The sequence below is a fragment of the Orbicella faveolata genome, unplaced genomic scaffold, assembly GCF_042242905.1.
Source record: "Orbicella faveolata isolate gen_17 unplaced genomic scaffold, um_ofav_v1 contig_35, whole genome shotgun sequence".
Classification (NCBI taxonomy): domain Eukaryota; kingdom Metazoa; phylum Cnidaria; class Anthozoa; order Scleractinia; family Merulinidae; genus Orbicella; species Orbicella faveolata.
Genome location: NW_028301564.1, coordinates 19,267,812 through 19,291,801, shown reverse-complemented (window position 1 = coordinate 19,291,801; position 23,990 = coordinate 19,267,812). Strand labels below are relative to the sequence as shown.

At 38.9% G+C, this 23,990-nt stretch overlaps 1 protein-coding gene across 1 annotated transcript; it reads right to left on the bottom strand.

Annotated features, from left to right (window-relative positions):
- Nucleotides 1-372: 372 nt before the first annotated feature.
- Nucleotides 373-22,039, bottom strand: LOC149103650 (uncharacterized). The gene is made up of 19 exons (XM_089273400.1): nt 21,829-22,039; nt 20,820-21,181; nt 20,420-20,584; nt 20,163-20,276; nt 19,682-19,813; nt 15,331-15,427; nt 14,771-14,989; nt 12,903-13,117; nt 12,217-12,378; nt 11,559-11,726; nt 11,128-11,238; nt 9,973-10,089; nt 6,097-6,187; nt 5,338-5,712; nt 4,023-4,145; nt 2,645-2,764; nt 2,333-2,467; nt 1,957-2,199; nt 373-1,276 (listed from the first exon to the last, which is right to left on the bottom strand). Exons 1-19 carry the CDS (start codon nt 21,896-21,898, stop codon nt 966-968), a joined length of 3,330 nt encoding a protein of 1,109 aa, XP_089129526.1. The 5' UTR covers nt 21,899-22,039; the 3' UTR covers nt 373-965.
- Nucleotides 22,040-23,990: the final 1,951 nt, after the last annotated feature.

Genomic DNA, 23,990 nt, shown 5'->3' with positions numbered 1-23,990 from the left:
CTCGAGCCCGCCTTACCTTGCGACAGTAAAATCTATCATTAGTGAAATGTAATGAAATGTCCATGGGCGGAAGAAGTATAATTTCTATCACGTTGAAGGAAAAAAGAAACTTTGCTTTGGTACAATCTCAGTGTACCTTCAATAAGGCATGAGAGTGAAATTTTGGTGTTCGGCTTAACAATAAAAATCTTCGCTTCTCCTACGAGTAAAGAAAGAATCCCTAGATTTTAGGACTGAGTTTCAGTACAACTTCACGATATCATGGAGGTGTTTACCAATTCTTACCCAAAATCAGTGCCTGTATATTGGGTAAAGAAATTCATAGCGATCAATTTCGGATATCCACAATAATACATGAAAATTTACACATAATCATCATGTAATCTCTTTTATTGATAGCTAAACTATTCAAGGGCTCGCTATGTTAAGCTCTACAAAATTACATTTGTATGTACTGTAGTTGGATAATACACTTTAGGAGGAATAACCATAAGCTACTGTTGGAACTCTACTCAAAATGATATATCTTATCTCGGTGGCTATTGCATGTATCAGACCTGGTATCTAATCTTGTCTCGACAACTTTATTATCATAACAATGATACATCTTAAATCGAGAGGAACACACATAACTTGTTATGTTGACATTATAAGCTGTACATATACCAACTCCATCAATACGTAACATTTTCAAAAAAATAAGAAAAAATATCTGGCATAGCTACAAAAGTGATATGCGTTTGAGTTTAATATTTCAACAAACAATCAAACAAAACAAAACAAAACAATAAAGGCAATAATGCCCACTCCTTCCAGGAAAAAAATGGCATTTTACATAGCTATCATTCTTTCGCTATTTCGATAGGGATTAAACACAGGTTTTGTAAGCCCTTTTAGCTAAACTACGAAGTCAACTTAAATCAATAGCAGTCCGAGTACGAAGGACATTGTTTTGCCAAGGCTGTTCAAAAACTAGCAATTACTTCATAGTAAACCTCTACTTCATCCGCGCAGAAATTATTGTTTCCTGTCCAGAGATGATTGTCGCAGTAGGGGCTAGTGTACGAATGACAGTTAAAGTATGAATTGTAATTACTACTCGCGTAGGAAGAAACATAAATATCGTGCCCCCCACCAAACGTTGGACCATAGCTATAATAGCTGTATGTGGCGTCCTGATAATTCTGGTTGATGTCATTTTTAAAGTATCCGTATCCGTAATAGTTTTTGAGAGAGTAAATGAAGGAGTTTGTTGAGTACTGGTATCCAACGGACCCTGAAACAGAGCAAAATTATCACATAAAATTCATGAAAGGTATTTGAAATGAATTATATGGTTTTGACATATTTTGTCAGCTTATGATCCTCAGCTTACCCCTCCCCCTTCTTTTCAATTTATCCAATAAGACAGCTACCTCCTGCAAAGTAAGTGGTTTTTCCACGTTTACTGCCTGGAATTGAACAGGTTATATGATCTGTCTACACCCATTACTGATGTAAATCTAATTTCGCACAAGTGTACTGAGTATTTGGGCGCCATAAAAAACACGACTGTACTACCTGTGTTGCTACGCTGTGGCGCTGTATACTTATGATATCGGTGTCCAGAAGTACGTGGCTGCATTAACAAATCGTTAATGGTCAGCACATTCTTGATGCAAAAAAGGATAAATTACGGTAAATTGTATCATAGAAAAGAGTTGTTTTCAAACTGTAATTGACTACGATACCGTAATATTTCGGAAATTGTCAGCGCCTACAGCTGGATGATAAGTAATGAGATATTTTTAATTCTTCTTCCATGCTTTTCGTCAATTTTTTTAACTTACGACTTAATGTTAAAGAAAGTTAGATGTATATACTGAAATCTCGATATGAATACTCAGTTTGCCATATTGGGATCGAAAATATTCGCTAAGGTTTAATATATTAGTGGTTCTAAACAATAAAACGTACATCTCCATGGCATGTCAGTGTAACCTCCAAACGTGTAGCCATGAGCCTTAACGATAGTTACGGTCGGTCCAAGATCATCACAATGGTTGTGAAAAGTTTCCGAACTCCAGCCGTGGTAAGAAGCTCTGTAACACAGACTCCAGTAACTTTTCTCCACACTCTGCAAATGGGAATGCAGCCAGGAATTTAACTGCGACATTTTGCTCGTATCACCAGATAAAATTGATGAGTCATCAAGGCCTCCTGAAGGAAAAGGAAAGGATAAACACAAGTCATTAGGTAGGAAATAGCATTCGTCGATTGGCTTCGGGACTTAAAGTAGCAAAATATCATGATTTATTACACGTAATTCAATTATACAGTTAAATGGGCTTACGGTGAGGATAGCAGGATTTCCCGTTGCCGTAGTAGTGGTTTGTATGGTCACATGTGCACGTGAATGCTCCTGGAGTGTTAGTGCACTGTGCATTTGAGTGACAGTCATGACTGTTGAGTGCACATTCATCCACATCTATAATACAAAAAAAACAAAAACAAAAATAAAAATCAGTTGTTTCCGTTCAGTTATGATGACCAGCAATATTGAAACATCAAAACCATTAACCTTTATCCTCAAATCAGAGTGGATTGTGCCAGTGGAAAATGAGCAAGCAAAATTGAGAAAGGTGAAATTTGAAAACCAATGTACCTCGACAGGTGCGTCCATCTCCAATGTAGCCGTTGTCACAGGTGCATGCATACGATCCATCTGTATTTTGACACGTGGCGCTGCTGTCACACGAGTGACCTGAAGTACATTCGTCATTATCTGAAATAGGAGTAAGAGGACGAAATGCGTTTCACGATTTTCGGTATTCAGAATATACCGTCTGTTCCGCTGCGCACTTATCCGAAACATTCTGAAAGCCTACAGGCAATTTGAACCACTAAATTGCTTCAATGATGACAGTTTCCGTTATTGGAAGAGGAGGGTCAGAGCTGCTCCAGATACAACTGTACTCAGAAACAATAAGGTGTTCAGTCGTTTGGAGAATATTTTTGAAAAAAAATAACAGCTTGCTAAACTAACTCGAGAGTCGTCCATGGTCTCAGCAGTCCTTGTACTATCAAAAACGCTCAGAGAAGGAGAATCTCCTTTTCATGGTGGACAAGTTTGCCTCATAACAAATATCCATCAATATGGATAGTGTTAAACTGCGTTAGTATAATTTCCAGAGGTGAATATAAGAATTGGACATTCTGATTGGTCGAAAAACTCATCATATGACGCTATATTCTCCCCGCTAGAGCTTGGTTACTAAGCTTGCCATCATTGCCATCTCGGCAAGTAACCATGGCGGACAGTCGCTGAATGAAGTTTTCATTTATTCGAAAGACATCACTCCAAGTCCAGCATATTTGAAAGGATGGAGAATTTTCATAATGGCCGCTGTCGCCCTTGGACCAAAATCTGTTCAAGAACTCGTATTCAAGGCTTTTAAGAATGGTAAACGCAGTGGTTGCGTCGATCGCCAGCAGGTCAGATCGATTGATCGAAATTTATTTTGTTCAAACTAAAGCTACTCATTTTTAGGCGATGGTGGCAACTGTGAATGAAGTCAACAACGATAAAACAAAGGCACCGGGTGAATTTATTTTTCGTAGTGTTTTGCTTAGCTCGTCTGTTTTACTACTGAACACGATGAGTAAATTGATTGACAATTGATGTACATGTAAGCTTATCATTAAAACTACGGCTGCATACGTGTATGCACACGAACAATTGCGTCTGTGTTTTTATGTTTTAGTCCGTTATCTTTTAGTCCTTGAAATTCAGCTCTGAAAATTATGTTAAAACAATTATTCGCCTCAGGTTCAGTGAACATGGTGATATTCACCAATGGTAGAGGAAACATTTGATAGATAAAGCCCGTTTTTAAATTTAATTGATTTAAATGATCATTGATTCTCCGCCATGGTCCACAGCTTGCTGAATGCATACCGAATACCGGAATCAGGGGGAAGTACATAGGGAAGCCCCTGTCTGAGTTTTGACAGAAAGCAACTTTAAATGAGGTCCTGAATACCTGTACATTGTCGACCATCGCCGCTATATCCAGTGGCACAATGGCACGTGTAAGATCCATGTATGTTTGTACAGACGCCATTTTGGTGACAATTGTGATTGTTTACGCCACACTCATCAAAGTCTAGTAATAAAGAGAAGAAAATGAATGTTAAAAGTCTATTAAGGTCATTCCTCACATTTGCATTGCGCATCCTTACTGCGCATAATTTATGGCGTCATTAGCGCGCGCTCGTGCAAGCGCACATTGAAAACATGACGGAATTGCCTTGATATTGAGCTCTGTCAGTTGAAAAATGGCTCTAGCTCACCAACGAGCACGGGCACCCCGATTTTTTTCCACTCATTGTAATCAACTAATCATAAGCTTTGCGTGAGAAAAGACTGATCTAATTTCTAGTGTTGAAAATTGAATAAATAAGAAAAATAGCAGATACATGGTGGTCTTTTCTATTTGGCAGTCGGTAACCACGTCAAGAAATTTGGTTCAAATTTTTAACCAAGGATTTAGCTTTCTGTCTGAATCAAACTTAAAACGTTTATTTGTGTCCGACACAATGCATTGACAGTAGTTTAATGCGTGTTCTTATGAGTCCCGGCTCACGAAGATGTTACAATTACTGGGAATGCGCTCTTATAATAAGCATTAAATAATGCCAAAATGGGGCATTTTTAATGCCTCACTGCTCCTTAATGAGCATGGGCACCCCCCTATTTTACTTCAAAATTGAAGTTATCATATGATAAATATTCAGTGGACAAAGTTTGAACAAAAATCTATTGTCAGTTTTATTTCAGAGGAATTACCTTAAGCAACATTAACAATTTAAGACATAATTAACGCATTGAAACAAACTAACAAACTAGCGATCGGTACCACTTAAAACTTCTTTTTCGATTCCTTCTTCTTAATCTGTACCTCTTTTGCTCTTAGAGCTAGGGGCATTGCTTGTGCTCTTTACCCATTGTTTCGTTTGGCCAATTATAAAAAACCTCGTAAACGGTGCAGATAGCCACCCCCCCCCCCCCTCCCAACCCTGAGGAAAAAAAAAAGAAGGAAGAAAAAGTAAAGTAAATGCAAAGTAACTCATTGATCTTCGGCCTCTCTTTGGGACAAACACGAATAAGCTGCAAGATTGCGCTGATTTCCCTACGGTTTTCCCGCTAAATTTATACCACGAGATATTACTAGAAAAATGTTTAAGCGGAAGAGTTTGTGAATCACTAATCGAAATAATTATTTCAGCTGCCCAAAAAATAAAATGAAGCCAGCTAGCCATCCAGTTCGGAATTGATCTAAAAAGGCGCCTGCGTACCTTCTGAACAAGTGTAGTTATGACAGCTCGCACAGCTCACGTCATTCCACATAAAGCTATGTCCAACCCCCAAAGTGTGGACGCAGTCTTCATTGTTAAAGTCATTGGGTTGACTCTGAGCCCAATATGTAAAGCTGTTGGACTGTTTATCTGCCCAGACGAATGTACCTTCACTCTCTCTGTCGTTCAGTCCAATCCAGCCCTTGGCTCCGTTCATACGATGCTGGACATAAACATTCTCTTCTTGATTTCTAACAGTGATGAGGTTGGCGTTATAATTTTGACAGATATTCTGAGCGTCAGTCCAATTCTTGCACGATGGACTTGTCAAGTAGCAAACGCCAGAAAAGTATGACCAGCCTGGCTTACATATATCTGCAAAAAAAGGCAACAAAAGTACAGAGTGGATCATCATGCATATGCTACAAGAGATATTTGAGGAAACCGTCACCTCAAGAACGACGATGATCAATCAATCAATGGCTCTATGAATGAGGTCAGTACGCTTAGCTGCAAGCTAGTTTCCAGGTACCCCACGACATAGAGATAAACCACAATTAAAAATGAATTAAAAATTAAGATAGTTTAGTTACCATATATGTCTAACTGATTGTAAATTGCAAAAATTGTCACATCTCACTCATACATAGTTCCGTGAGATTTGTTTTAATGTATAATTAATAGATAATGTTGACGACGACGACGTTGACGATATTGATGATGATGACTGCGATGGATAATTTTATTATTCAAATTTACCTGCTAGTACAACGTAAGACACAGAAATGGGATCATGCTGGTCCGCGAACAACTCCTTAAGACAAATACGGAATTCAGATGTCTTGATGTGCTGTGGAATGAATAGCACATAAATGCTGGATAAATAAAATATCCTAGAATCCTGTTACACAAACAAATGGAAGCAAGTCAAGTTAAGATTACAGTATACCTTCAGGGGTGTCTCGCGCGCAAGCGATGTAGCGCGTGTAGTTTAAGCTGTAGATACCTAAACCCCTATATCAAATTAAAGCTTATGGAGCTGGCTATCAAACTATATCAAGAATTTTGAAAGAAAATGAATTGTCGAATTTTTCACGACCACTAAATGCGAGCGCCCGAATCACCTTTCGAAAACTACAAGTCAAAGCGAATTTCGTTTTTCGCCAATTTAATTTTTTTCCTCGGTTTCAGGGCCCAAAGCGCTTAAAAAACGTGTCTGCGTTTTGGCACATTCAATTGCAGTAAAAAGTTACAGAACATTTTCGAAATAGGATTAAAAAAATGTGGAGTGATCGTACAAAAATCGCTCTCGAAGAAAAAGTATTTCGAAATTAACAATTCCCAGACACGCTTTTGTAGTTTATATGTTAAACTAGCCACTGTCCAAATTTAAGAGCAATTGAACAAATTTCCTTTGAGTTATAACTCTTTAAAGTGTCTGCTTCAAGTGAAAAAATTTATTCGAGAAAACAGCGCTAAGAAAAATTTTCTGCTTCGCAAACAAACTCCGCCCACAAACGCCTTCAACTGGGTTCTCAGATAACTAAGCCAATCAGGGCAGGGAAAGTTTACTACCGTTAACCTCCTGGTGAAATTTACGCGCGAATCTCTAAAAAACTCTTGTGTTTCGCAATGCGCTCAAGGAACCGAAGGCAGAGAGATAATTTTTCTGTAGCTCAGTTTTTCTTGAAGCTGGTCTGGCAAAATGGGGAAGACTGAAAACGGATACGAACGCTAGAGTGGCTGAGCGAAGGAAACAAACACAAGAAAGCGCGGAGAGCAACTGTGTGTGGGCAACTGTGCATGGATAATACTTCAAATGGTCTCAATGAGTCCGACGATTCGTCGATATCGGACTCATCAGGAGAGTCTCTGTCAGCATCCCTGTTATTGCTGTCAAGTTCCGAAATTTTTACAGAACCTTTCTTTTCTCTTACCACGAATATTTGCCCGCCTTATACGATAACTATAGCTTCATCCGCGTGGCGAACTTTCGCTTCTTCACTCGTTGATGTATTTTCATTCGTTCTTCGCTGTTTTCGCTTTTTCGAACTGGTCCATGGTTTAAACGTGGTCTATGTTTACTTATAATAGAGACACGCCTAATACCAAAAATGCTGGGTAGTCAGAACAACAATGCTGATCAACTGAGCAGTCAATTCGTGACATCCATATAGGTAATTCCCGCGAAAATCGTCTCGGTTGATTGCATACGCGCCATAGGGCTGTCAATCAAGAGGTAAACTTTTACTTCCGGTGAAAACGTAAAACCGCCATTTCTCCGCCAATATTTAGTCTTTTTCATTTTTTTTTTCAGAAATTAGAGATTATTCTTCGACCACTGTTTTGACTCAAAAATCCAAATTTGAAGAAAATTGCCGACCCGAAGGTATACTGTAACCTTAAGTGAGTGCTAAAAGATTATAAAGCCAACTACATGACAGAGACGTGACCAACACTGTTACACCCTCCATTCACAACCAATGAAGACCGAAGTTCTTCGGTCGAAACCTCTTTTTAGTATTTTTAATAAAACGTTTCTTTGAACGTTTTTTTTTGTTGTTGTTTTAAGCCAGTGTCAAACCATTTTTGTATATTATGAGAACGTTCATTATTAGATGCATTTTTCCTTCCTTTCCATCGGAAGAGAACCCACCAGGCCACCTGCAAATAACTGCCCACAAATACTGGTCTGCAAATAATGCTCTGCTCATGCGCAATTGAGACCACGCTCTTGGTTGAAAAACGGCAGATGGCTTCCCTGGGCTTTCAGAGAGAGATTTAAGCAAGAACATAAGCTTGGATTGAATAATAAAGTAATTATTAAACTCGGTTATCGCAAAATATCGGGATTTGTCAGTGTCAGTCTCAGCGGCAAATGATTTATCTGCTCGCCACTGACAAATCACGACATAATCACTTCCAATAAATAATGGTAATTGAACTGAGTGGAGTGCAATTTGGTCTGAAATCATACGCGTGATTTCTAAATCGAACGAGCGCGCAGCGCGAGTTTCGATTTGAAATCACAAGTATGATTTCAGACCAAAATTGCACGACGCGAAGTTCAATTGCCACTTTGTTAGATCCATTTTGAAGTCGCACAATTTTATCGCCTTAAATTTTAGATTTTTGGTCTATTGTTCCAGTAGCCGGTTTGTTAAAAAAAAAAAAGCGGAACCGGAAACGCCTTTACGTCTCATTTAGTATGCAAAACGATGTCAGGTGACAACAACTCATTCGAGCATGACAAAGAAACAAGCAGTTCTGAAGTCAGAAAGAAAATAGTCTACTTCAGGTATAAAATTTCAATTCTCGTCGCCTGAATCAATTATGGAAGGCCTTCCTTTCTTCTGTGGTTGAGGCTGAGACTTTTCATTGTCTTTGGAGAAGGAATTTGAAGGTGCATATCCTGTGTAATTCTGCTATCGATTTCTTTTCAGTTGTGAAACTCGCTCGAGTACACGATGCCCAGTGGATAGTACGTTTTTTTTTTCTTTTAAATACCGTTCAATGGCATGATTTTAAGGGAGTCCAGCTCGTTATCATCTCCGTTTATTTTTGTGACCTCGGCGTAGGATTCAAAACTCGGGACCTTGCAACTTCTTGCGGCGCCATTTGTTTTAAGATATTTCCAAGATGGCGGGACTGGCACCGGCTTCGTAAGACGTTCGTTCATTCACTATTTTGTCCAGTGTGGCGTATTTTGACTATGTTTATTCACAGCGACAGAGTTGAACTCTTTTGTTGCTTCGTTTGAAACTACCGGAAACCTGGAAACATCTACCTTCTTGAGATGGCTCTGAATTTGTTGATGTGTGGTTTTCGTTTGTTTATGTCTTACTAGACTTGGTATCATACGGATCTTGAGCAGATGTTGAAAAAAATCGCCAAAATATTCGTCAAAATGGACACTGAAAGTTGGAAAATTCCATTAAAGTAGGTCTTCACCCTAAAGGAGCTCATAATCGTCATTCAGAAACTGTAATTAATTAAATTCGTCAATTTTTTTGGAAAAAAGCTACAATAACAACAAAGTTTTGGCAATAGTAGTTGCAAAATTCTCCACACAATGGCTTTTTGCCTTTCATTTTCCTGAAATTTTATTGGTTACTTTAAACTAATCTTGAAAACTGATTGGTTGTTTTGTTTTACTGTCCCATTCTCATTGGCTGAGAAAAAGATGCGATTTAGAGCAAAAAATAGTGCGTTTCGTGAATAAATCGCACCACTGAGAGCCAATCAGATTGCAAGGATAACCAGCGATTTCAAAATGGATTTAATAATTGGTAAATATTTCCTTTAATATAAGCCAAACATAAACTTCTCAGACTCCACGAACTCACTGTATGAAATGTGTAATTCCGTTGGACTTTTATCCATCTAAGGAGCCCGATGGGGGTGCTAAAATACTGCATTGAAAAATCATCCGATGCACTGCGGACCCCGATGCTCGCCCTCCTTTTGATACCACTTGAATAGCACCTTCTAGACAACTTTATCAATTTATCTACTGCTATCTGAGGTGCCACTTCCAGGTCAAGAAATTCAGTTCAATGAAAGTAGATACTCTGTTATTTCGTGTGTTACGTTATGACTAGGTTACAACCACGCTTTACAGAACGTTAGCCATACCTCTAACCATGCAGTAACTGACATGTATGTTGACTTCAAGTTGTTGCTCTCCGAGTTATGACTGGCTGATATTATTATAGTAGGTTCTTTGTCATAATTTCTTGCAAGCTGCACGTCCTGTAAAAATATTAATTAAGAGTCCCTGCCCATAATTGTGGAAAATAACTCGGCAAGGGTCGAAAATTCAATTTCGCTCATATTTTTATGGTAGATAGGCTAGGTCATGACATAAACTACTGGGAAGTTTTTTTGGCAAAATATCCTTTTAATTCAAAGAAATATGCAAATTAAGGCGAAGCTCTCAGACTTGCTTAATAAAATGGTGCGTCGAATGACGATTTCAACGGAATTTAGTAATTTGCGTATTTCTTTGAAATAAAAAGATATTTTGCGAAAAAAAAAAAAGCTATCCAGTAGCTTTTGTCATGCCCTAGCCTATCTACCATAAGAATATGAGGGAAATCGAATTTTCGACCCTTGCCGCGAAATTAAGAATTTGTCTGATTTTTACAGGCAGGGACTCTTAAAGGCTGGTTTTCACTAGCGAAGTAGTCGTACTCGGAGTCATAATCAGAAGCGTAACGCGATACGATCTACTGAAAATCAAACCGCTTATGACTCCGTCGCTCATGATCTAGTGAAAACTAGATTGTCGGAGTCAGAAGCAAAAGCGAAAGAATAAACCAGTCACAATGCTCGACTCCGGGCCTTGTGATTGGTTGGTTCTTCCGCTTCTGCTTCCGACTTCGATAATCTGTTTTCACTAGATCATAAGTGACGGAGTCGTTAACGCAATCGGAAGAAATGGAAACGTCCTGACTCTTCCGACTCCGATTCCGTCGAGCTTATGACTCCGCTTACCACTCCGATTTTCGATTTTCTCTAGGTCGTAAGCACTCTTATGTCTCCGACTACGACTCTGACTCCGACTCCGTCGCTAGTGAATACCAGCCTTAAGACGTCAATTGCAAATCAGCATTCTTCATTAACAACACCTATTTAAGATACTTGATTAGTGTTGTCATCTGTGAATTCTGAATTGAACCGATGTTGCTTTTACTTGACTTCAAACTGTCCATACTTAATATAGAATCCATGACACTATGTTAGGTTAGTAATGCTTGGACATTCATCAAGGCTTCCTGCAAAACTAACCTGACAAAATGCACCATTGCTGTTTATAGAAACTGAGTTGTTGTTTGGAAAGTCGACACTTCTGCTCTCCGCAAAAAGGGGACGATGGATTGCTTCAAACGCCATCCAGCTCTGTAGGGAAGACAAACAAGTTTGTTTAGACTAGCTGATGAAGAAAAATATTGATCTCTAATAAAAAGCGAGTCAAAATTCAAGACTGGCCTTCAATGGTCTGTTGAGCAGCTAAACACAACCAAACCATAAGCCATATATAATGAATACTTAATTCCCAAACAATCGAATAAGGATGAGTGCAGGGAGCCTCCTTGAAGGCGACCTACTTGAACAAGCCGTTTAGCAAAATTTTGCGTGCCTTTTAGACCGTGACTTCTTTTGAATTCGTATCGGCCTTTCAACTTTAAATGAAACGATTGAAATCAATATACACATACCACAAAAATGTCCTCGTGAAAACCATCATAGTTCTGCAACTCACGGAGACAGATATAAAAGTTGGAACTGGTTGCATTCTCTATCCAGAGGCTAGCAGCATCGTGCTTGTAAGCTGAGCTAACGTGATCTGCTGTTGCTAGAACCGTGGGCGTACCGGCAAATTTGCCCTGTTGAAAATAACCAGGTATTAGTTGATGAACTAGGAACGGTATTTATGCATGGTGAGAAAAATAGAAGTCAAATTGGTCTAAAAAGTAAGTTTAATAATGTTTCTTAGCCAATTTTTAAATGGATCATGATCAAGCCACTACACATGCGTTTGACGAAAGTTGCGTGCCTTTGGTAGACGTTTGGCGAGGACACGGACTCGAGTGCGTTCCAGACTGCCTAGATGTTATTTTTTCACGTTTGTGCATTTCTATATGTTTTTAGCTCGACCAACGTGATAAGTAAGTAAAAGCACGAGCAGCAAAAATATTAGCCTGGTCTCAGACTATGTAGTCTCGTTCATTAAAGGAGACTGAAAAAAATATATACTCAGTTCATAGAATATCATCATCAGATATCTTAAAAATTAAAAGGTAAATAAATATAAACAAGGAACATAAAGGAAAACAAACATTCGCTGAGGAAATAATCCCGATAAAGATTGCTCACATAAGGTAGTGTGATTTCTTGGCATTTCGTTCCAGTCCACCATTGCGGAATGCGAGTCTTTCCGGCCACCCCTCCGTCTGGTGCACCCTGGTAAGCCATCCAATCAACGGTCGCAAACTCTTTCGATCTGCGGTCATTTCTCCCTGCTGCTGTTACGCAGACCTGGGAACAGAATGCGATTAATCAGGCAAGTTAATCGGTTATAGCGGATTTCGGAGAAAGCATAGTGGCATAATCAAGTTCATTTACAGGTCAACAGCTGCCTTTTTCTTTGGAACAGAACATATTCAAATTATTAGCCCACGGAAAAGGACATTTTTTTGTTATGCTCTGTCAGCTAGAATCGTGTTGTGTTACACTGCGTTACACCACATCACTCTACGACACATAATGCCATACCATGCCATGGCAAGATGTGCTTTGTCTAACCAATTTAGAAGAAAGTTGATGTATAGTGGGTGAGACGTTCTGGAGGAGTTTTAGGAACAGTGATAGAAGTATTAAAAACGGACGTGATCACGTTGAGAAATCAACATACCAACGTCATTCAAATTTACAAGTTTTCTGCCTTTGGAGAATGCAGCATGGTATCTGTGTTCACTCGTTTGTCTCCACATGCTAATGAATCCTTGCCTCCTAATTTATTAAAGATTGCTTCTAGTTTATTAACTATTTTAAACATCTACCTTGAAGTTTTGATAGTTGACATTTTCGACCCAGTGGACAGTAGCCTCGTGTACGTAATTGGTTCTAGTAGAGTTCCAGTGATTGGTGGTGATCTGCACCTGTACTTCTTTGTCTGGATAGAACGAAAAGGGTGGAAAAGTCACCATTTCGCAAGCCGTCTCAGCCCAGGACACATCTCGTTTTAACGCAACTCGTCCTCTTCGAACAGGAAAACCTAGGGAAGTAAGCAAAGATCACTGACCTCGGGCAATGGTCATAGCTACAGCCGCACTATGATTCACCTCCTGAGCCTCCCTAAAAAAAATCCTGTGCATTTGTTTTAAAATGCTAGCTGGTGTAGCTGGCGGGGTTTCGCGCCAATGACGGAAGGATAACAACAACAACGAGTCCTTTATTTACACACAATTTGGTTTAAAGCAAAAGGTTTGCTTGTGGGGTCTTGTTTACACTAAAAACAGAAATATGTACAGTGATAATATGATAATTCTACAATTCTAACAATTCTAATAATTCTATCATTCTAATAAAACTTAAAATCTGTCACGTTCTTGCTTTGCGTTTGAATGGAGGTCGTAAATTTATGCACAACTTTACAGGAGAGTTGTTGGAATAGCTGCGAAGGCTTGCGCCTTCATTTTTTCTCAAATAATACATGAATGGTACTACATTCCTCTTGAATCGAAGTCGGGTAGGGAGTCTTAGGCATAGTCACCGTTTAAATAATTAATTAATCAACCTCCCCTTGCTTCTCTTAAAACAAGGACAACAACAACTTTGTGTGACTGAAAATGGGAAAGTGGGTGACAGAGTGCTCAGTTAATATTTTAGCCCCATGAACCCCTGGAAAGTCAAGAAAACAAAACCTACAGCCCAAGGAGAAGTAGACAGTGGATTGAGAGAAGGGAGTAGGCCTTCACTCAGGGCCACTGTAAACATTCCTGGGTAGAGAGGAGGGAGTGGGCCTCCACTAACCCAACTCCAGGGGGTAAAATTGGAGGGAGTTGGCCTCCGAAAATCGAGTCTATGGGGGCAAGAGTGTGACGAGAGGAGCACTTCATCCCCATTCCCATGTTTATTTGACCAACCTAAACAGAACTTGCAAAGAACGGTAACAATATAAAAAGTATAAATTGGGAATTATGATCTCAAGTATCTATTACTGGACTGGTAGAGTGTTGTAATCTACATAAACAAACCTAAGCGAGGTACTTAGTTTCCATAGTTCATTCAGATTAGTAACATACTTAAGTGTCTCTGAGAATCGTAAATATCCTTCAATAAATTGACATGTTTAAACCACCTCAAATGTGGTATGTAACTGCTCTAAAAGTTATAAATGTTCGTTTTGGTAATTTTAACTCGAGTGTACTCAAAGAAACCTCAAAATAGGTACTTATTCTAAGAGTCCCATGGCTCATCTTAACAATTAACGTATCTATTAAATACAACTAAGAGTGGTGCTCGAACCCTCAAGATTTACATGTTATGCCAGGAGTTTTTTATTAATTAGGTACATTACAACCAAGGAGTAAAACGGATGCCGTCCTACAATTTCAGTTGTATTACAAAATATCCTAGATGATTGGAAAAGCCCTTAGACAGGTGGGTGGGAGTGAATAGAAAATATTCTGGACAAACTGTCGCACTGTAGTCTATCTCGTGTCAGAGCAAAAGACAGTGGCCAAATTTAGCAAGCACGTATCAAGATGCTAAAGTTCGCTCTAATTGGGTGGTTTTCAGGATTCTCACGTGAGGTCATCCAAGGTCGATGAATGGATTAGCAAAGCACCTAGCTCAAAATAGAAACAAGAGTTGTTGATTAACTGAAATTTATTTCATATGTTCAATAAATTGTGATATGTCTCACCGGTACAGCTTCCTGGATGGTACAGAGTGTGGTTGCTCTTCAGTCTGCACATCTCCAGTTCAAAAATACACTTGTTTTTGAATGTGGTAGAATTCGATGAACACACTGGCTCTTCGTATGAAGGACAGATTTCCTCACAGACACAACGAGCGTCAAAGGCGTCAAACGCCTTACAGACAGCAAAGTACTCACATGTAACGTTAATGCATGGGTCGAGCTCTTTGGAATAATAGTACGTATGTTAACAAAATATGTATGTATTATTATTATTTGTGGCTCACAGCTGAGCAAGTCGGTCAATACAAGTCTTGTTAGTTAGAACTTGTAGATGCAATATATTGGGTTTTTGACCGGTTATAAGGATTGATTTTTAATTCTTTTAATATGCAGTTAAATTTAATAGACTAATCACATGTGACAACTTTCACTTCGCCAATCACTACGCTTCTAAATACCACCCAGAATTCGTAGTATGTAGCTGATGCCGAAAGCAGGAGATATCGATCGCGTGTAATTTATTGTTTAAGAATTCGTTCCCGTAGCTGACATTGTATTATTACCTCCTACAACAGCATACTCCACTGTTATGGGGTCGTGATTTCTGCTTCTTCCCTGAGTGTCCTTAACACAAACTTTAAAAGACGATCGAGTGATTTCCTGCAAGGTCAGTTAAACAGATAAGTAGATAAGAAATCTATTAATTCCAAAATAATTCTATTAATTACAGTGCAAAATTTTGGGTTTCTAAAACGGAAATATTAGTTCTGGGCAATTGAAGAGCTCCCTGGAACATTCGCTTGGGGCCCTGTAGCAGTGCTCCATGGTATTAAGAGCAATTCGATCTCCAGGAAAGTGAAGCAAAGTTGGAAATGAAAAATTTTAACCCCCCCCCCCCCCCCCCTTCATTTTTTGTTGGGAGGTAGCTTACCTGGGGGAATGAACAAAAACGACCATATTAAGATCGGTTAGCCATGGTAACCGCACCTGATCACGTCGGTCAGAGGTCTCTGTTTTGACCAAAAAATTCACTCTCAAGAAGTAAAAATAAACGAGTCTGGTTCTCGGGTGCATGTCAACCAATTCAAATGAAATTCATACGGATAGTTAGAGCCACTCTCCCAGTTTATAAAATTTGCCGTTAAAGTATTTTGGGTTTTATAATCAAGAAGACAATGCTCCTCCTACTATGTTGCCAGTCAGCCATTTAGACAAGCAGGAAAAACAAGCAAAACCATATTCGTAATTTCTCCGAAAGTACTCTTCCCCAAAAAGCCAAATTAGCAGCAGAGCTTACATAGATATTAAAGTTTTTAAATATCATATAAATTGAAACAAAGCCTACCTTGCAACTCTTAAGAATTTCTTCAGGATGCTTTTGTCGTATAGTATGGGTCTCTCCTCGTTCGCTCGCTCCATTTTCTTGACCAAATCTTGCACAGACTCTAGCGGAAAGGTCAAATCTAACTGGCCAGCCTCACCGAACATTTCTTCTTTTAGACCACAGAGATGATGCATTAATCCGAATAAAGAACAGTCGAACAGGTCAAACACAGTCGTGTGTCAAGTATCGAAATAATTCATCAATACAGTCCATCCGAAATCCATCCCGGAAGTTAAATAAATGCATCAAGATCACAGCTAAGCAAATGCATGTCTGCGACGATTCTGAATTAAGTCTTTGGCTAAATCGAGCCGTACATTCCGTGGTGCATGGTCGAGAAGCGATGAAATCGTTGTTTACGACCAAACGTATGTAGACCGGAAATGCGTGGAGCAAAACTGCTGACCGGATGTACTTTTAAAATGCGATATTCGCGTTTTTTGTTTGTTTTTGTAACTTCTCTCCTTTAGATATTTTTGGTACAATCATTGATAGAGGGATATCATTGATAGAGGGATAAAAGGACGACTTTTGATCCGCTTTTATGACTGTTTTACAGTGGCGAATAAAGAGGACAAAAGAAAAGCGCTTCACTGATCGTTTTACGCAGCCTGACTTCCTCCATTGGCTTTACTACACTGGGTCAAGTTTATATAAGAGAGAATACCATTGATCATCTCTTGGTTTAGCTACAGTAAATCCAGGAGTACTGACAGGTGTTAAAATATGTTCAGGTTTTCGCTAACAACAAATGATGTGCAGGCTTGAATGAGAACAAGGAAGTTAGTTTTTCTGAGAACTCTTGGACGTTCAAACTCTGTCTGTCTATACAGATATGCAAAAAAAAAAAAAAAAGTGACCGTTAGATTAGAGTCTGCGCTAGATTTGGTCAAGAAAATGGAGCGAGCGAAGGAGAGACACTGGAGAGAACCACACGACGAAAGCGTCCTGAAGAAATTCCCAAAACCTCCAAGGTAGGTTTTGTATCAATTTTTATCTTTTTCTCAGCTCGTGAGCGGCGTAATTCAACAAATCCGGCAATCTGATTGGTTCCTGGAGCGGGCGGAATTTTCTCATCCGGACTGCCACAGCAGGCGGAATCCGTCGAGTTGATCTATTTTTGTGAACGAATTTAGTGATAATCGTCAATCTTTCGGCCTTTTTACACTTCCATCGACGATTAATCAACGCAAGTTTATCTCTATTCACCTTTCAATGGCAAAGAAAGTCACTGTAAGTAAATTCAATTGAGCTTTTTCAAGTTGTGAGAGTTTGTTTGGCTGTCTGTAGCTCGGCGCTGCAATGGCGCGTAATCCTGTGTCTCTCTCTCTGTACAGTTTTAAGTACAAAATGAGTCAATTTCAGTCGACTTTACCTCTCTGATCGTTGCTGTATTTGAGAGGATTTCTGTGGATTACACTTAACGAATTTCCTCGCTATCTGCCACTCAATTTGCGGTAGAAAACTCTGATTTTGAGTGATTCGCAGCAACTGACAGAAATTGTTTTGGTAGTACAACTTCAATCTTTGCACGAAATTTCACACCGAAAAAACACTTTCGGAGAACTGAACTGGTTAACTAGATGCAACTAACATAAAGTAGTTCGAAATAAATCTGTTTGTCAATGCATCTTTCTTTGTCTAGTTCTGAGTTACTCACTCGTTCGCTCGTTAGATTTATTTTTTACGAATGGTTTGTAGACGGTGCGTAAGCCAATTCAATGACAAAGTTGCGTAAACAAACCCACTTGAAAGCCAATTTACCCCAAGAAAAAAGATGAACATGTTATTGTCCGGCTTTGGTCGGTCGGAATAGTGAACAACTGTGACCTCGGGCTCGAAAATGCTGCCCTAGCAAGACCTCGGTCGCAGTTTTTTTCTATACCTCTCTCTCTCTCTCTCTCTCTCTCTCTCTCTCTCTCTCTCTCTCTCTCTCTCTCTCTCTCTCTCTCTCTCTCTCTCTCTCTCTCTCTCTCTCTCTCTCTCTCTCTCTCTCTCTCTCTCTCTCTCTCTCTCTCTCTCTCTAGATAGATAGATAGATAGATAGATAGATAGATAGATAGATAGATAGATAGATAGATAGATAGATAGATAGATAGATAGATAGATAGATAGATAGATAGATAGATAGATAGATAGATAGATAGATAGATTTCATCAAATTCGTTTGCCAAAACCTTATTAACTAAATGAACGTAACAGACAAGATGATAAAAGATAATTTTCAAGCTGATTTTCTCTCTCTAAAGCCCGTTTGAGCCAAATACCAGCGCCCTCAAAATTACCAGTTGTGCAATTTTTTGCAATTTGCCCCAGGTGTCTTCAGCACCCATGACTACAATATAGTTTTCCCCAAATTGATTTTTTGATATTTAGAAACGTCAATATCTGTGTAGTTTCTGTTCCTAATTTGGTTTATGTGGAAAGAGTACTTTCAGAGAAATTGCGAATATTGTTGTGCTTTTTTTTCCTGCTTGTCTAAATGGCTGACAGGGAACATAGTAAGACGAGCATTTTCTCCTTGTTTATAAGACCCAAAATATTTTAAGGCCAAATTTTATAAACTGGGAGAGTGGCTCTACTATCTGTATGAATTTCATTTGAATTGGTTCACATGCACCCGAGAACCAGACTCGTTTACTTTTACTTTTTGAGAGTAGAACTTTGGCTCAAAACATGGTCCTGAGGCCGACGTGATCAAGTGCGGTTGATCACGTCGATAAATCTGCCGATCCAAATATGGTCGTTTTTGTTTATCCCCCAAGGTAACATACCTCCACACAAAAATTGAACGGGGGGGGAGGCTAAAATTTTTCATTTCCAACTTTGCTTTACTTTCCTGGACAATTGCTCTTAAATGATTCAAATATGCGCCTTTACTCAAAGAAATTTTTACAGGAATCTGTAGACCATCCTTCTGCGATTCAACCACGAGAAGCTTAATCCATTTGAAGGTTTCGCACATGGTGAAAATTAATTATATTCACGAAGTACTTTTAAGTGAATGAAATACATGTCTTCGAAATTTAATTATTTTGCACCCAAAAAGACAACGCAACATTCCCTAAAATCAACCCAGTACACATTTAAACATTGCATAAAAATATTAGAGTGTTTTTAAGACGGAAGAATGATGTGGTTTTGCATGCGAGGCTCTCAAACTTGCTTAATAAAATGGTGCGTCGAATGACGATTTTAACGGAATTTGGTAATTTGCATATTTCTTTGAAATAAAAGTATATTTTGCCAAAAACAAAAACAAAACCTATCCAGTAGTTTTTGTCATGCCCTAGCCTATCTACCATAAGAATATGAGCGAAATCGAATTTTCGGCCCTTGCCACGAAATTAATAATTTGTCTGATTTTTACAGGCAGGCACTCTTAACAACTAAGGTCTCATATGAATGCCTTGATGTCAGAATGAATTCCATTAAAAACATCAAGATTTTCTATTTTATTGACTGGTTAATCGACGTAAATTCAAAGCCAAGATAACAAAATTGAATGGTTCCTTATCAGGGTCATTTACCTCCATCCAAACGCTCAAAGCGTTACTGTAGCGACCGTCTGAGTTATCCCACAGTGTACTGGTAGAGTTGTCGTGACTAGCAGATACAAGGATTATTGGCGCCTTGTGAAACGGATTCTCAAATTCCAAATCCTAATTTGGATAAAATTAATAAATTGTAACACTAGTTGGCTTAGTTTTCATGAAAACACATATAATTTATAAGACTAAACTCGATAACACTATCAGACTGATATTTATCTTCCTTTAAATTAGCGTAGTTCAGATACCGAATAAAGCGTCAAAACGTTCTTGCAAAGTCATCCGTGGGACGGTGACGTATTGCAATGAGGGATTCAGACTCGTCAAAACCTTCTTAAACATATCGGAGAATTCCGGCTGTAAAGTTCAGTTTTCTACCGAATGCATGTTATGTGATCATGATTATACATGTATGTGCGTAGTCAAAGCAGCTAACCTGCTAAACATCCGAATTTCGTACCTGGCAAAAGGCGTAATTATTTTCTCGCAATGGAGCTCCATATCCAGCGAAATTAATCTTTCCACGTTCAGTAAAGTTCCAATAGGCGGGGAGTTCGTCATAAGCAAACCAGTGCTGATGAGTTCAGAAAAAAAAAAGCAATTAGACTAACAAAACAATGGGATTATATAGGACAACAGCCAAAAAAACTTAGTGCAAGTTGATGCAAAAAAAACATGACCCAGTCTCATAGCGGGCTTCATTATGCTTCAGCTTACCACTTTTAGGTCCGAGTGAATTCCATCAAATGTCATCAACTCTCTCATGCACACGTAAAACTCGTTCTTTCCGACATCTCCAAGCCAGAGGTTCATGGAATCAAATGGTCGGTCAGAATGCTCATGTTGAAGGGTGATAAATACTTGAGGCTTGATCTTGAAACCCTGAGAAATATGATTGAACGAAAATACGAACTCTACATGACATTCCAGTGATTTCAGTCAGAGCCTATCAAGCCTGGGTTGAGTGACCTCCAGCTTCAAATGACGTGACAGCTCTGTTCTTTTTAAAATCCGATTGAGTGAGTCGCGAAAGAATATTTGCAAATATGAAACGATTTCGACTAGTGGGCCGATAGAAAAAAAATAATGTTCATTGCAAATAAAGGTCAGAACTTACATTACTCTGATTGCTGATTGATACTCGCTTGCACTGCGTTCTCGTAGTCCATTCATCGAAATCCACAGTGCCTGACCGGATACCTTGATGAGATCCTTGGAATGCGAGCCAATTGATGACAGATGTCCCCCCTGAACCACTTCCTGCTTCACGTGCACAGACCTCAAAACCTGTTGTGGAAACTGACTTAACCCACAATGCTGCTGGGTCGTGGATTTTGACTTGGGTGTTGCCATGACTAAGGGAAGCCAACACTCTGACGTCACTGCCCTGAAACTGAGTTTTGAAAGAGACGGACTGGCAACCATGGTTGTTATGGGACGTGTCAGTAATGTTGACTTTTCCAGCTTGAAATACAATCGCTAGTAAGGAAATGTAAGGAATAAAGTCAATAGATTGATCGCACTGGGGAATATACTGCACTGAAGTCTGAAACCAAATTTGCGCTTCCAGCGGAGTCGAAAGTCGCCTGTAAAGCAGCTGTTTCGTTTACCTTGGAACAAGATCTCCCTAAGATGTCTCTCACATAACCAAAGAAATCGCTTTTTATTTTTTCCATTTTTTGGGGGGGGGGGGGAGATTGACTAGTGACGATCGGAACATAATATACAGTTTTGACCATAGAAACCCTATACTTTTGGTTGATTTTGTGTAACGCAGTACCTCATGACAGAAACCGGCACTTAAACTTCAAACTTCACTTTAACGGTGAGAAGGTTGACTCGCGCTTATTGCAAATTATTATAGCGGTGTTAGGTCTTAACATTTATTCCTTTTGGAGATTATGGAGAAAGAAGGATGATGAAATCATGATTTCGACTCTATTAGGTTTTCAGTATTTTTTTCGTTTTGTAATGACTGCAATTTGCATTGAGTTAATTGTGAAACCAAACGAAAAAGCCGAAAAAGCCACAACGGGCTTCCTTTCTGCAAAATTTAAATTGTATATATGATATTCTGCCGCACTTCCATTCATTTTAAATACATTCGAGATAAATGTAGAACTCACCATTAGAGGATTGCAGTTGTAGCGAAACCAGCTGAAAAGCAATGAGAGTAAATATCTGCTTTGCTTCCATTCTTCTTTCTTGATTGCAACCCTCTTGGAACGCCTATCGATCAGGGAGTCCAATTTGGAATGGTGGTTAAGGTGTTCGCAGCTTTAATTTATACCCGGCAAACGGAATGAGGAAGATATAAGATGATACTTCATTTGGGTAAGAGAGGTTAAGGGTGGAGTACTTATGGAAATCGGTTCAGCTTCCTTCTTGCAGACGTTCCTTTCTTTCTTTTTTTTTTCTTTTTTCTTTTTTGTCGATTTTTCAGTCTTATCTTTTTTTCATGCCGGCAGAAATGGTATTTTTAGACCTAATTTTTACGATGAATTCTTCAGTACGATTGTCTGTTTGTATTTTGTTATGCTTATTTATATATATATATATATATATATATATATATATATATAAACGATACTGAGGATCAATCAATGCTCGGAATAAGGAAGAATAACAAGTTGGCAATTATCAAGAAGTCGGTTCAAACGAAAAAAGGCACTGTCGTCATTGTCGAATGTAGCGTGATTGGATCAAACAATTTATTAACTATATTGATCATGACGCATATTCGCCTTTCTGTTTCAACTCTCCAGCCTTTGCCTTTGCACTAAAAATATTCCTACGGAGGCAGTTAGAAATGTATGCATTAATATCAAGACTCTTGGAAAGTATAGATTTATGAAACCTTCCAGGAGACATCAGTGCAATCTGCAAGCGCTCCTGCGAGGTTGAAGGGCAAGCGTAATACAATGAGTATAATACTTATCGTAAGATTACCTGAATTTTTAAGTCACGTCAATTGATATTCTCATTTTTTTTTCTAATTTTAAACATATGTACAAGAGTATTACATTGCGTGTCATCTGTCTCTCCATGTTTCGAAAGGAGGAAATGACTTCTGAACTACACTATCAATTACGTGTTAACTCCATTTGGACTCCCAAAGCCTCCCAATTAAAGCTGGCGCGGCTTCTAGAAGTCACGTCACATACGCGGATGCGTTTCAGAGAGACAGCCTTCTTACCTCTGGAAATTACACGTTGAGACGTTTGCTCAAACAAGGTCAAAGAGTAATGTAATACTTAATTTAGAGATATGCTTTAAGCTGTTTGCATCTAGCCGGGACGTTTGCTCAGATGGGGTCAAAGATAAGAAGCAATGCCGGAAGATATAAGCAATCTACGCGAGGTTTAATTACCGCTACTTGAAACTCTTAGAAAAAGCAAATTTCAAGAAAATTTCTCCCCAACTCGGACTACACCTATTAGAAAAGTAGGTCTGAGCACATTACGGTTGAGGAAGAGTCGTTTACACAAAAAACAAAACGTTTATTCGTGATTTATATCGGAACCATGCAAAAAACTCTCTTTCGTCTAAATGTATGGGCCTTAAGTAATTAAATCTTCATGTTAGCTCTGACGGGGTCAAGGAAGGTGTTATTTGTTTCCAAATTTACTCTACAGTTACTTCACGACGATATCTTCAGAAAACAAACGCTTGCTTAAGCGGGGTCAGGGACGGAATATCCTGAACAAACATGGTGGGTTCATATTTAGGCAATCGAAACTTATTCTCAAGATCTCCATTCCACATTGCTGTAGTGAAAAATGCTGTTAAAACTGGCGCGGCTTCTAGAAGTCATGTCACACACGCGTGATGCGTTTCTATGGAACGCCAGAACTGTCTTATGATACTTTTTTTATTATATTGGGTGGTTATGTCATTATATTGAGTAGTTATGTTATTATATTCGGTGATTAACTCATTATACTCGGTGCTTATTCCATTATACTCGGTGCTTATGTCTTTATATGCGGTGCTGTCTTCATTATATTCGGTGCTTATTCCATTATATTCGGTGCTTCCCTCGTTATATTCGGTGCTTTCTTCGTTATATTCGGTGCTTTTTTCATTATATTCGGTGCTTTTTTCATTATATTCGGTGCTGTCTTTATTATATTCGATGCTTTCTTCGTTATATTCGGTTCTAACTTTGTTTGGTGTTTTCTTCATTATTACGGGTACTAACACTATTATATTCGGTGCTCTCTTCCTTATATTCGGTGCTCTCTTCCTTATATTCGGTACAAAGGCCATTATATTCGGTACTTCCTTG